We start from the raw sequence: 13,991 nt of genomic DNA, 5'->3' as shown, positions 1-13,991 counted from the left end.
GCAATTTACAGTCACAATATTCAATCTTAGGACATTATTCATGGTGGAACAACGTTTATCTTTGCATTAGTTTTGGCCAAAAGTTGTAGTTCTGCACTCGGTAGCTTTCCGGCCCATGATGCTTTGAGCGCCCATGGTGGCTGAACTGGCCGTCTGGAAACTCCATGCAAACTCCCATAGACGGCAGCATAGCTTTCCCTCTAGGTAAGAGTAAGAAACTCTATGGGCCACAGGACGCTTTCCTAAAGCATGGAAGGAAGCAATCATTATCTCAATAATAAAACCCGAAAAAGAACCCACACTTGCTGCTAGTTATCGGCCTATCGCACTAACCAGCTGTCTATGCAAGCTTTTTGAAAAAATGGAAAATCGTCGTCTTCTCCATTTCCTTGAATACAATGGTCTTCTTCATCAAAACTAAGCTGGTTTTAGAGCTGGGCGGTATCAGCTCATTGCATTTGGGTCTTATGCAAGGGATGCTTTTGTACATAAGCAACATTGTTTATATGTCTTTTTCGATCTTGAAAAAGCATATGGTACCACTTGGCGCTATGGTATCATCCGCGACCTCTTCTTTCTTGGTATCACAGGGAACATGTTGAGCCCAATACGAAGTTACTTGTCTGCTTCAAAGTTCGTTTTTGGCAATGCATACTCAAAGCAGTACATACAGGAAAATGGTGTCTCTCAAGGTGGTGTTCTCAGTTCCACACTTTTCATAGTCAAAATGAGCTCTCAAAACAGCGTGCTGCCAAAAACCATTTCTTGTTCTCTTTATGTTGATGATGTCCAGATAAGCATCAAATCTTGCAACCTGGCCATCTGTGAACGACAGATTCAGCTAGGTGTTAACAAATTATTCAGGTGGGCTGATGACAATGGGTTTAAATGTAACTCTGAAAAGAGTGTTTGTGTACTTTTCTCTAAGCAGCGTGGCATCAGATCTGACCCCAATATTACACTTAATGGTCAGAGCCTTGCCTTTAAAAACGAACACAAATTTCTTGGCATAGTTGAAAAATATCTTTACTTCATTGCCCACATAAAACAGTTGCGACTGAAGTGTCTCAAAGCAATGAATCAACATTCTCTTGCACTGGTCATGGGGGAGATCGCGACTGCTTTCTGAGTCTTCTGAATAGTGCAGTTCTATCACGCATTGACAATGGCTCGATGTTCTATGGATCAGCGTCATCGTCTGCTCTAAAATTGTTCGATCCCGTGCACCATCTCGGCCTTCGCCTCGCCACGGGCGCTTTTCGAGCTAGCCCAATCGCTAGTCTTTATGTGGAGGCGAACCGATGGTCACTGCAACGAAGAAGAAATTTTCTTGTGTAACTTATGCCACGAAGGTTCTGTGCCAACTGGATCATCAATGTCGCTGGCTCCTGCTAGACACAACTAGCACAGAACCTTTCTCAAGAAAACCATCACTAACGCCACCATAACAAATCAGAGTTGCCACGCATAATGAACATCTGGACCATTCCGGTTACCAGTCTTCATACAAATTCCATGAAAGATCTATTTCCTCCTTGGGAAATACACGCTGTTAATTGTGATCTATTATTTCTTGAAGCCGGGGAACATGCGTTTCCTATTGCCATACAGCAGCACTTCATGTCACTTCAGGCAAAGTACGCATGCAATGAGTATTACACTGATGCTTCAAAGTCTGCTCAAGTCTCTTGTGCAGCACATGGACCACAGTTTTCAGTCAAACACTGAACAGATATACAAGCATATTTACCGCTGAATGCCATGGTATCCCGTTAGCTGTGATATACATTATAGAAAATAAAACGCAGACATCGATCATCTACAGACTCCCTCAGTGTTTTAACATCCCTATCCTTTTGGAAGTTGCATAATAAGACCCCAGTCCTGAATTCTCTTTATAACACTCTTATGTCTGCCCATAAACTAGAACTTAAAATTACATTGTGTTGGATGCCAGGCCACCGCTGTATACCAGGTAACGAGGCAGCTGACAGGCTTGCTGCTTCAGCTGCCCTTCGAAATACTACAGTCATTGACAACATATCATACCAGGACCTCAGGTCACACATCAAAAACATGATTCGACAACAATGGCATGAGGAGTAGGACAAAGCAACTGAGAATAAAGTACACACAATAAAACAAAGGATAGGCAGGTACACTACAAAAAAAAACGAAATATATTCAAAGAAGTAGCTCTGTGCAGGCTGAGGATAGGGCACACATATACAACACATTCATACTTTTTAACAAACTCTCCTGCACCACATTGTTTGAGATGCGGTGACCGACTAACAGTGATTCATGTTTTATTTGATTGTCCGAGACTTCAACAGCAAAGGAGACATCATTTTCCCGAATTACACAAGCAACATATATCCACACAGCCGTCCATCTTTCTTGGTGATCATCCAATGTTCCCTTTAGATAGAGTTTTTAAATATTTATGAAAAGTAGGCCTTTTATACGGAATTATTCATCAACGTGGGCGTAAGCCCGTTTCTTTACTTAGATAGCTTTTTTTTTACTCAGGCCACTATACACCGCAATTCAATGTTTTAGGCCCTAGAGACTATTGTTTTTAGACTATACACTCCAAAAGAACTTTTAGGCCCTATACACCACCATTTTTAAGTACATCATTAAACACCACACTTTGGACATTTTATTAACTTCAGTCGACACCTCCGAGGGGGAGGTGTCGACCGAGGGGGAGGAAGACGAAGATGGCTGGCTGACAGGCGGTTCTCGCTTCTCTTGCTACTTCGCTTTTATATTAATTTCCGGGTGTCTTAGGTACCCATGTTATTCGGAGGAGCCCGGTAAGACCTGGGAGAATCTCCGAGTGGCCTCCTTCCTGACGGGCCGTGCCCTCGGATCGCTTTTTTCCCTGTTCTGGTCTCTGGCTGCTGGCTGGTCAGGCCTACCGGCTGCCGGTTTGGCCATGGCCGACGAGGCTGCTCCAGGCAGCCCATCGTCTCTGTGCGACGTGTCCTCATGTCGGGCGGCTCATAACACCGCCGCGGACCAGACTGCGTACCACCCCGACGACCTTGCAACTCCTGGTGCGCTTCGTGAGTCCCACCCTGCCTCCACCTCCGCCAGTCTCCATTTGGAACCCGACATCCCTGAGCTTTCGGGGCTCCTGGGCCTTCCGCCGCGGACAACTGCGGACTCGGAGTCGCCGCAATCTAACCGCTTGGAGCTTGGCACAGACACGGACGCCATGAGGGTCCATGAGCAGATTGTTGCGGCAATTCTGGACAAAGATAACAAGATTGGTCCCGGAACCAGGGCAGTCCTTTTGCCTCTGGTCTGTGCCCTGTAGCGACACACTGCGCACTTCTTTGCGTGTGCGGTCGCTGAGCTGAACCATTCAGAAACGCTCCGGACCTCTTTGGCGGCGCGAGAGCATGAGCTGGGTGTCCTCCGAATGCGGCTTGCTTGCGGGACTACCCAGGACACCACTAATGCGGCGGACCTCCGCGACGTTAAGCGGCAACCCCAGGTCCCTCGGACGTATGCTGCCACGTTGAGCGGCGTTTCAGAATCTCATCAACAGGGAGGCGCTGCCATTGCAGCTCCTGCTGCGTCCTCTCATCCGTACAGGCCTCCTCAGTCTGGAGACTCCTGCCCGGATCCTCAGCTGCACCAGATGTTCCTAACTTCTGTTGCACCCTTGGACAACTTTGGCAGCGAGGTGGCGGCTCTGCTCAAGGCGAACATCGATCCAGAAGCTCAGGGAATCGGAGCTGTTACTCTCAGGGCCTCTCATCGCGCCCTGACGGTTACCTCCAGGGACCCTGAGGACCTCGACCGTCTGAAGTCGGCAATCTCACGGATCGAGGCAACGCGGAACTCCGTGAGCGTCCGAATTCCCAAGCAGCGGAATCCGCACGTACGACTGACTGGGGTTGACCCCGATATAAGGCCAGAGGAGCTCATCGCGGCACTCAATCATTGGAACCACGCTCTTCATCTGGACCCTTCTTCCTGTAAGGTCAGGCTCTCTTTTGCACAGCGCTCCGGACAGTTTGCTCATGTTATTGAAACTGACCCACCCGCTTTTGCCTGCCTCTGCGCGGCGCGTCGTGTAACCATCGGTTGGACTTCCGTCGAGGTCCGTGAGGACCTGCACGTTCCCCTGTGCACTTTTTGTGCGCAGTACGGCCACGCTTTGAAGAAGTGCAAGCTCAAGAATGATCCTTCGAAGGCGTGTTGTACCCGTTGTGCGGGGTCACATGCTTTGGCGGCTTGCCCTCGCTCCCTCCGGGACCCCAACATTAAGTGTGCCCCCTGTGCTGCCGCCGGTCACCCGTCGAATCATTATGCAGGACATGAGTCGTGCTCTATTTTGCACGAACGTTCGGACAAAATCCGCGCTCGAACTCAGTATGGGCCTTAGCAGTCAGGTGGCCTCGCGTCCCTTGCCCGTTGGCACCCCACACCGTAGCACGAACATCGAACACAGAAATCTGGCAGTGGAACTGTAGGGGCTTCAGACGAAAACAGAGTTTGCTGAAACAATATCTCTGCACCACCCTCATCAGACCTGACATTATCTGTTTGCAAGAGGTAGAAGCCGACAGGTCACCGACGCTAGACGGCTACTACACGGTCCGCCAACCCCACATGCCGTCGGTTGCAATCCTCGTCGCAAACGCCATTACTGTAATCGAGCACTCCTTATCCGAACCGGACGTTGAGCACTTAGCGATAGAAATAGTGCCTAACAAACGAGGCCGAAAGAGTACATTCGTCATCAACATGTACCAGCCGCCACGACCCGCAAAGGCCGACTTTACCAACCTCCTTTCCGAAGCCACCCACCTGGCGCAAGCAAATCAGCTTGTCGTGGTCGGGGATTTCAACGCGTCCCACCGGGACTGGGGGTACCAGTCAAGCCAGAGGAGTGACAGTTGCACGAGCAATAGAAGCCCTCGGCTTGGAACTCCTCACCTGCCCTCTATATCCGACAAGGGAAGGCAACAGCGTCTCCCGTGACTCCTGCCCGGACCTCACCCTGATAAAGAACGTTGCTGAGGCGTCATGGACGAATCTAGAAGAAACCCTGGGAAGTGACCACTGCATACTAAGCGCATCCATATCATCTACCAAAATCCGGAGGGATCTGGGCGCTGCCCACATCACCGATTGGCCCAAATTTTGCAACGCATACGTCCCATCAGGTCCAAATCAGTCCATACAGGACTGGAGCGAAGACATCAGACAAGCACACAAGCAAGCCACCGAAATAATACAACGCACACTGGAAGCCCCAGAGGTAGACCGCCATCTTCTCAAGCTATGGCACAAGCGCAGCCGCCTTGTGAGCCGATGGAAAAGACAGCGCCTAAATAGACTTCTCCGTCTGCGGATTGCACAGCTCACGGAGGAAGCCCAGACATACGCCACCAACCTAGCGCAACAAAATTGGCAACAGTTTTGCGAGTCATTGAGAGGAACGCCGGGAACGTCCCGTACTTGGACAATCCTGCGGAACCTCATTGACCCCTCTAAATCAAAATCCGCATCTACACGGACCCTGAAGCGTATGGCTCACCTTTTTCCAGGGGACGACGCCACGCTGCTTCAGGCTCTTATGGACAAATATATCGGCACCAGCCTAGCTCCTCCTTGCTCTTTGACATACCAGGGCGAGGAAAATCCGGCACTCGATGCTCTCATTTCTGAAGCCGAGGTGTATGCTGCAGTTCGATCATGCGCCCGCAACACGGCGGCGGGAACGGACAAGATCAGCAACGCCATGATCCGCAACTTCAGCAAGGTACAAATCAGCGACCTCACCAAGTATTTGAACGACTCACTGTGGGAGAAGGATGAAATTCCCTCTGAGTGGAAGCGCTCGGAGATAATCGTAATTCCAAAACCGGGCAAGAAGCCGGCGGTCGAAACGCTACGACCCATATCACTCACCTCGTGCCTGGGCAAGCTCTACGAGCGAGTCATCCAGACGCGACTTCAACACTACATAGAAGATAACGGCCTCTTCCATCCCTCCATGATCGGCTTCAGATCGGGCCTGTCCACTCAAGACGCTTTTCTTCTCCTCAAGGAGGAGGTACTTTCTAACATTCCGAGAGGAGGCGAGCACCTCATTATGGCGCTAGATCTAAAAGGCGCGTTTGATAACGTGTCTCACGAAGCAATCTTATCCGAGCTCAATAACTTAAACTGCGGCGAACGAACCTTCCGATACGTCAAGAATTTTTTGTCCAACCGAACGGCAACGATAGGAATGGGTGACATGAGATCGGATCTTCAAGACATGCCAAACAAGGGCATGCCACAGGGATCGGTCATCTCCCCGCTCCTCTTCAACATCGCTATGATTAGAATCGCAAGGGCTCTGCAACAGGTTCCGAACATTGGATACACCCTGTATGCTGATGACATTACGATCTGGACAACCACCAGCTCTCTAGGCCAAAACGAAGAAACACTTCAAGCAGCCGCAACCTGCGTGGGAACAGAGGCCTTTCGATGCGGGCTCCAATGCTCCCCAGATAAATCTGAAGTCATCCGCATACGTGGGTACCACTATACATCACCAGGCAATCTTAGCATCCTCCTGCATGGGGTCCCAATCTGGGAAGTGCCACTCATACGAATCCTGGGTCTCTGGCTCCAAAGCGATAGAAAAGTTGACCACGTGTTCCATCTCCTCAAGAATACAACGCAGCAGATCTCTAAAATGATCCGCCGGGTGGCCAGAAACAGAAAAGGCATGCGGGAAGAAGACACGATCCGTCTGGTGCAGGCGCTGGTCATCAGTCGCCTCTCCTATGGACTACCTTACCTCACCCTGCTCCGAAGAGATCTCAACAAAGTAAAACCAATGATACGTGCAGCTTACAGGAACGCGTTAGGCCTCCCACCGTACACCTCCAACGTCAAATTGGAAGCTCTTGGACTGCACAACACATTTGAAGAAAGTCAAGAGGCTGTCCTCCTGTCCCAAAGGGAACGCCTTCTGTCAACTGAGACTGGCCGGCTCATTCTCGAGCACGTTGGCTATCCTTCGGAAGTACAAGCTATACAGTCAACGACTAACATTCCTGTTCCATACCGGGCAAGAGTATATGTGTCCCCGCTCCCAAAGAACATGTCTCCAGTCCACAACGAAGGCAGAAGACACGCCCGAGTGAATTATCTTAAGCGTGCAGTGGAACGAAGTCCGAGAACTGTCTATGTGGATGCCGCTCTATACGAGCATACATCGAACGCAGCAGCAGCCGTGGTGGTGGGCTCTTCATACACAGAATTCTCCAGCATGTCTGTCCCGCACTGTACTATCACAGAAGCGGAAGTGACGGCGATCGTGCTGGCCATTTCCTACGGAGACGCGACCAATCGAGAGCTGCACGTAATCACCGACTCACAAGCGGCGTGTCGGCTCCTTCTTGCAGGCAGAATACCTAAAAAAATAGCTCGCTTCACAACTAACCCATTGGCTACAACCACACAGCTCAAACATCAGATCACTTGGGTTCCGGGGCACTCTGGATTGGAAGGTAATGAGGTCGCGGATAGGCTAGCTCGAGGTCACACAAACCGAGTGGCCACCAATCCCGATCTCACAACCAGCATTCCTGTCCCAGCGACTTACGGCGCGCGACTAAAGTACCTACGGGCACAACGTAGGATTTATCCCCCTCCACACAAGGGACTAAATGCACAGGAAACGCGGGAATGGAGATAACTCCAAACCTACACTTACCCTAACCTACATCAATACAGCATAATTTTCCCTGAACACTACACAGACATATGCCCTTGGTGCAACGACCAGCCCACCGCCTACCACGTCACATGGGGGTGCACAGGCCCCAAACCTCCACACATAAACATGCACCATTCGGAGGCGCAGTGGGAGGCCACTCTGCAATGTTGTGATCTAGAGACCCAGCGTAGGCTGGTAACTCAGGCAAGAGCGGCAGCCCAGGCCACTGGGGTCTTGAAATGAAGTCTCCACTCACTGCCCCCCCTTTTTTTCTTTCTTTTTTCCTTTCTCTTTTCTTTTTCTTTTTGAAATAAAGTTTTCTCTCTCTCTCGACACCTCAACTTGTGTTTGGCGCTCTTTGGCCTAAGATGCCCTTGCGCCATAAAAATCAGTTCATCAATCATCAATCAAAAGTTATTGAGCCGAAAAGGTTGGCTTAACATCGGGTTAGACGAAGTAGGCTATTCTCCTCACACATTAATTAAAATAAGCTAGTAGACGAGGGGAAAGTAACGCTTGCAGATATCGGCGTGCTCATAGATTGGACAAGAAAGAACAAAAGCAAAAACATGGATTAGCGACACACAAAACATCAATGGAATATCATCATTCCATCAATCGATGGAATGTCTTCAATGTCCTCCGTACATTTAGTAGCGGGTGAAGTGACCGCCTGCGGAAATGATCTCTCACATCCTCCTGGCACCCTCCTTGCATAGGGCGACGACATATTCTTGGTTTGCTTAAAGGACTTCCTACTATTCACGACTGGCGCTCCACAGTATCTCCGGTGTTGTCCTGGACAGGTTTTTTTCTAGACAAGTACGACTTCATACGCGCTTAAACATTTTCGATATAATTCGCGTCCGCTCGCTTCAGAGGCCACAGCAATTTAAAAAAAAATCAGCTGAGAAATCTCACTCCTATGTGCATTCTCTCTTATCAGGGCCAAACAACAAACGCGCGCTTTCACGCAGCCATGCTCCTGCCCAACTGTGTGCGTGGCGTAGGGAGTCAACAAATTCATACCTGGCGCAAAGCACGGTAAGTAATTAGCTCGCACGCTGCAAGTCAAGGAAAAAATACGGCTTCGAGAACAAAAGAACGCGCATGCACACTGGTATGTCTCGACACCAGAAGTCCGGAAGTGAAACGTCAGGCGTCGCGGCGATGCAGTTTCATCTAATTTGTGCCGCCTGTCGCGTGCCCCGACTTATTTTGCTGCCAGTTGTACCATGAGAGTGTGGAATGATTCCGTTTTTGTTACTCGAACGCGGTTCACAAAAAGCTCAGACCGTAAATTCTTCTAATTGCCTTCCTACTTGCTCGATCTGTATTCCAATGTCAACTGTGAGTTGAAGAGTGAGAGACAATTCCTTGTAAAATAAACGCTGTCGTATCTTTTGTGAAGTTCCTTCAAGTATTCGGTCACGGATCATGCTGTCAGTTGCAGTTCCGGAATCGCACTTAGCGAAAGTTTTCGAAGACTGTTTACGTAAGCTTGAAAATTCCCAACGTGTTCTTGCTTGCACTGACGGATCCGGTGACGTTGCATGAGGTCGTTTGTTTCCGTTGCGAAGTGAGTATGCAGCGTTGCGAAGGGGTCTTCGTCAGCACTTTACATGACACTTGACAAAGGATTTGGGGCGCTCCTTGTAGCGACGAAGCTGTACACGCATTGGCCTTCGACTCCGAGGGAGTTGAGAAGTATTGCCTTGCGACGCTCCTGACCTACAACCGGTTCCAGGAAGTTCAGGAATACCAGCTTTCACTGTTGCCAAGGTCATCATCATCATCTTCCGAACTATACCCACTGCAGGGAGAAGGCCCCTCCCATACTCCTGCAGTTAACGAGGCCATGTGCTAGCTGCTTCCGCTTGACCCCTGCGAGCTTACTTTGTCCACCTGCCTAACATTCTGCACCACCTGCTACGCTTTCCTTCCCTTGGAGTCCAATTTCTTATCCTAAGCGATCATCGGTTATCCTCTCCGCACTACATTCCCTGCCGATGTCCTTTTCTTCGCGATTTCAACTCGGATGTCAATGACTAAACTTATTTCTCTGACACTCTGCTGGCTTCCTATCTCTTAACGTTACACCTATCATTTTGCGTTCCATAGCCCTCTGCGTTGTCCTCAACTGAAGTAGAACCGAACCGTTTTCATTAGCCTCCACGTTTCAGCCTCATCGATGAGTACAGGTAAGATGTAACTGTTGTATACCTTCCTCTTGAGGAATACCAGTAAGCTTCTAGTCAGAATTTGCGAGGGCTTGGCAAATGCGCTCCATCCCAATCTTATTCGCCTAGTTATTTCCCTTTCATGTTCTGGATCTGCGGTTACTCCCTGCCCAAGTAGAAATGTTCGCCAACCACTCTGCTACCTATTATTAACTGCGGTTTTTTCCCGAGGCTGTTGAACATTACCTTAGTGTTCTGCATATTAATTTTCAAGCCTGCCTTTCTGCTGTTCCTATATAAGTCATCAATCATTCGTTGCAGTTTATCCCCTGAGTTACTTAGCAAGGCAATGTCATCATCGAATTGCTGAGGAATTCTTCATCGACCCTTATTCCTAATTATTCACATTCCAAATCTGAATACTTCCTCTAGGAAGCTGTGAATAGTACTGGGGAGATCGTGTCTCCTTGCCGGACACCTTTCTTTATGGAACTTTTGTTACTTTTTTATGCAGAACTATGATTGCTGTGGAGCCGCTGTAGATATCTTCCAGTACTTTCACATGCGGCTCGTCTACACCTTGATTTCGCAATGCCTATATGACTGCCGAGGTTTCTACTGAGTCACATGCTTTTTCGTTGCCAAGGTACTGCAGGTTAGACCGGCGTAGTTAGGAACGGTCTGGACGGCGGGAACAATCCGCACGACCTAATTCCTAAAGTACTGTTTTCGGGACGGAAAACTATACTAGAGTGAGTAGTACTTGCGTGCGGGCTAGTTGTTTAGTTCAATCTGCAGACTTCTGGCATTGCATAGTTACTCACAAACACACACAAGAGGTTACAGCAAGACGCTCACACCAATGATGAACACACTACTAATTGGCTGTTATTTGTGTTATGAAGAAGAAAACATGACAAACAAGACGCAACGGTACAATAAAAAGGAGAAAACAGAAAATTCAGAAAAAATGCAAAGAAACGTTTTTAAGGAAAAGCAAGAAGATAATAATGGCAAATGCGCATATCTTCTTGTCCTTTGTCTAAACGAAGAAGTTTCCTTCCTGCTAAGCGCCACAGACCGAACACTCACGCATTCCCCTTCTCAAACCGGGTCGAAAAGGGGAATGCGTGATTGTTCTGTCTGTCACACTCAGCAGGAAGGAATTGCTACTGCTTCATTTAAACAAAGAACAAGAAGATAGTGACAATTTGCCATTATTATCATTCTGCTTTTCTTCAAAATGTTTCTTCGCATTTTTTCGGAATTTATTATTATTATTATTATTATTATTAATATTGTTGTTATAATGATCTTATATGCTTGAATAATCTTACTTTTTAAAGTGTATTTTGGCCAATATCACGAGCCGATTTGATATTAGAGTCGTGCTATCTGCATCGAACAAGTTAGACTCTGCGCAGGAAGGTAAACGGAACGAGTGAGCCAAGGGAAGGATGCGACGTGCCGCATAAGGAACACTTTATCAAATGCCGCGAAGGTGTTGTGTGCAAGATTCCTTTGGCATGTGGGAAGGCGTATGTGGGCAGGCAGGCCGATGCCTCAATGAGAGGTTAAGGGAGCACAGAAATGTGTGAGCAGCATTGTCGGCTCCAGGAAACCTGCTCACCCATTGCTCTCGTTGTGGAACAGATGACACGCAACAGAACCGAAGGGGTAAACATTTTGTAGCCAGGTTCAAGGAAACCAAGGTGTGCGCTCGGGCAGAAGACATTTTGAAAAGAGAGATTATTGAACCATCTAATATGATTTCGGGTCAAGAAGGGGAATGCATGAATGTTCCATCTGTGGAGCTCAGCAGGAAGGAATTAGTACGGCTTCGATTGGACAACAGGACAAACTGATGGCGCAATTTTCTATTATTTTTGTTTTATTTTTCTTTTAAACATTCTTCTTCGCATTTTTTTTCTGAATGTTCTGTTTTCTTCTCATTGTACCCTGTTGCCCCGCCGGGGTGGCGCAGTGGTTACGGCGCTCGTCTACTGTTTCCAAGGACGCGGGATCGAATCCCGGCCTCGGCGGCCGCTTTTCGATGGAGGCGAAAAGCAAGGTGCCCGTGTGTTGTGCGATGTCAGTGCACGTTAAAGAACCCCAGGTGGTCGAAATTTCTAGAGTCCTCTACTACGGCGTCTCTCAAAGCCTGAGTCGCTTTGGGACGTTAAACCCCACAAACCAAACCAAACAAACCAAACGTCTTTTTTGTCATGTTTTCGTCTTCATGTCACAAATAACGGCCAATTAGTAGTGTGCGAATCATCGGTGTGAACGTCTTGCTGTAATCTAAGGTGTGTGTGTGTGTGTGTGTGTGTGTGCGTGTGTGCGTGTGTGTGTGTGTGTGTGTGTGTGTGTGTGTGTGTGTGTGTGTGTGTGTGTGTGTGTGTGTGTGTGTGTGTGTGAGTAACTATGCAGCGTGAGAAGTCTTCAGATATACTAGAGTCCTTGACGCCTTTCTGTGGTGTCCTGTATCCGGACGGAGGGAACAAACAAGCGCAGACGGCAGCTCAGGGCTGACTGTTTATTTACGACAGATAGTGTGAGCGTGCGGGTTCGAGAGGAGAGAAAAGTGCTGATAATAGCACGGGAAGTATGGGACGGGATATAACAGAGACGAAGCGGAACGCGTAAGTGGGAAAAAAAAATTCCAGGGGGCGATTTGGACCACTAAAGTGCGATGAGGCGAAAGACTTCATTGCGCTGTGGTCTCAAGCTCTCCACTGCGGCACCTCTGTTACGCGTGAGGCCAACCGGCCACAGCGTCAGTAAACAACCCCCGCAGACAGCGTCGCCGGGCCGATGACAACCGTTTATTCTCGGCTGGAGAATATATATAGGTAACGCATTGGAAAGAAAGATAAAACCAGAGGAGAAAAAGGTGCAATGCATGAGCCGGAAGCCTGGGGCTGGTTATCAATGGCAGTCTGCGACGAGCCGAACATGACTATCAGCAACCTTTTTTTTCTCTCCCACCTTATTCTCTTCCCTTAAATTGTGACAGATTCGGTGCCTTTTCATACCTGTAAACCAATTTGAGACGTCACTGATTCGTTTTTTTACTGCATCTTCTTCTGTATGCTGCTTGGTGCAGCGTCGAGGAAGCGCGAAACGAAAGCGCATCACGGACGCCTGTATCGGATACCAGGCGGGTTCATCTTCGTATATGCGTAAATGACGTTATGACCGGATGTGACGTCAGCATGACGTCGGTGCCGGGAATTAATGTCTAATAGCCGGCCACTATCTGATGACGCCACAATCATCTCTGTTATTATCATCATCACTATCACTAACTACCGCCCATTATCTGCCACTGACTAAAGTTCTTCACTGAGAGCTTTATAGGTAAACAGCGGCGGTAGTCTCCATGGCAACTGCGTTGGCATGACGCTAGACAAGGAAACGTGCCCAGGTGTGACCGAACGAACGAACGCCGACAGTATGAGCCGCTAAAAACTTTCGCCTTGATAAGCATGGTACTCGTGCAGCTCCCGGTGGTCGACGTGAGGCCTTTTCCCGAAGTTCCACCTGCAAAGGACACGATGTGGTACCGCTACGTCGCCATCTTCCTCACGGCGACGATTTACGCCATACCTCTCTTCTGCCGAACGTCCGCCATCACCAACGAGCTGTCGACGGGGCTCAAGGTGGGCAGCGCTCTTTTGCGCAGTTTCAGTCAAGGACAGGCTGTGCACAACCTTGTTCATTCTTGTTCTCAGTAACAAGAGCTTATGCTGGGGCCCTTTTTCGCTATGTAGGCGATTGTACAAGAGTAAACGTATTATTTCTGCTAAACGCCGGCTTTACATGCCTTCCATACTTTCAACTTATACATGTATACAACCTATACATGCCTTCCATACTTTCAACTTTTCTTGCAACACTTTCGCTTTTGTTTTAAATAGCCATTTAATCATTACAACGCTGCGATTAGTGGATGTAAGGTGGATACACTTGTCCCTTTTTGTAATTTAAAGCCAAGCTCACATTCGGAGATATCTATGAAACTAATGTTTATCCTAACAGATCCCGGACCTTTGTGGTTATGCGTC

At 48.5% G+C, this 13,991-nt stretch overlaps 1 protein-coding gene across 1 annotated transcript in view; it reads left to right on the top strand.

Annotated features, from left to right (window-relative positions):
• LOC146180840 (phospholipid-transporting ATPase ABCA3-like) overlaps positions 1-13,991 on the top strand; it is a 170,033-nt gene that overhangs the window by 14,660 nt on the left and 141,382 nt on the right. Inside the window, exons 3-5 of the mRNA XM_084577709.1 lie at positions 2,679-3,232; positions 3,563-3,862; positions 13,428-13,586. Of these exons, the coding sequence (XP_084433835.1) occupies positions 2,679-3,232; positions 3,563-3,862; positions 13,428-13,586 (1,013 nt within the window). The remainder of the gene's footprint in view (positions 1-2,678; positions 3,233-3,562; positions 3,863-13,427; positions 13,587-13,991) is intronic.

Source organism: Amblyomma maculatum, chromosome 8 (genome assembly GCF_055883805.1).
Source record: "Amblyomma maculatum isolate TAMU_Amacu chromosome 8, ASM5588380v1, whole genome shotgun sequence".
Classification (NCBI taxonomy): Eukaryota; Metazoa; Arthropoda; class Arachnida; order Ixodida; family Ixodidae; genus Amblyomma; species Amblyomma maculatum.
Note: the sequence above shows the minus strand (reverse complement) of the source record. Positions and strands in the feature narration are given on the sequence as shown.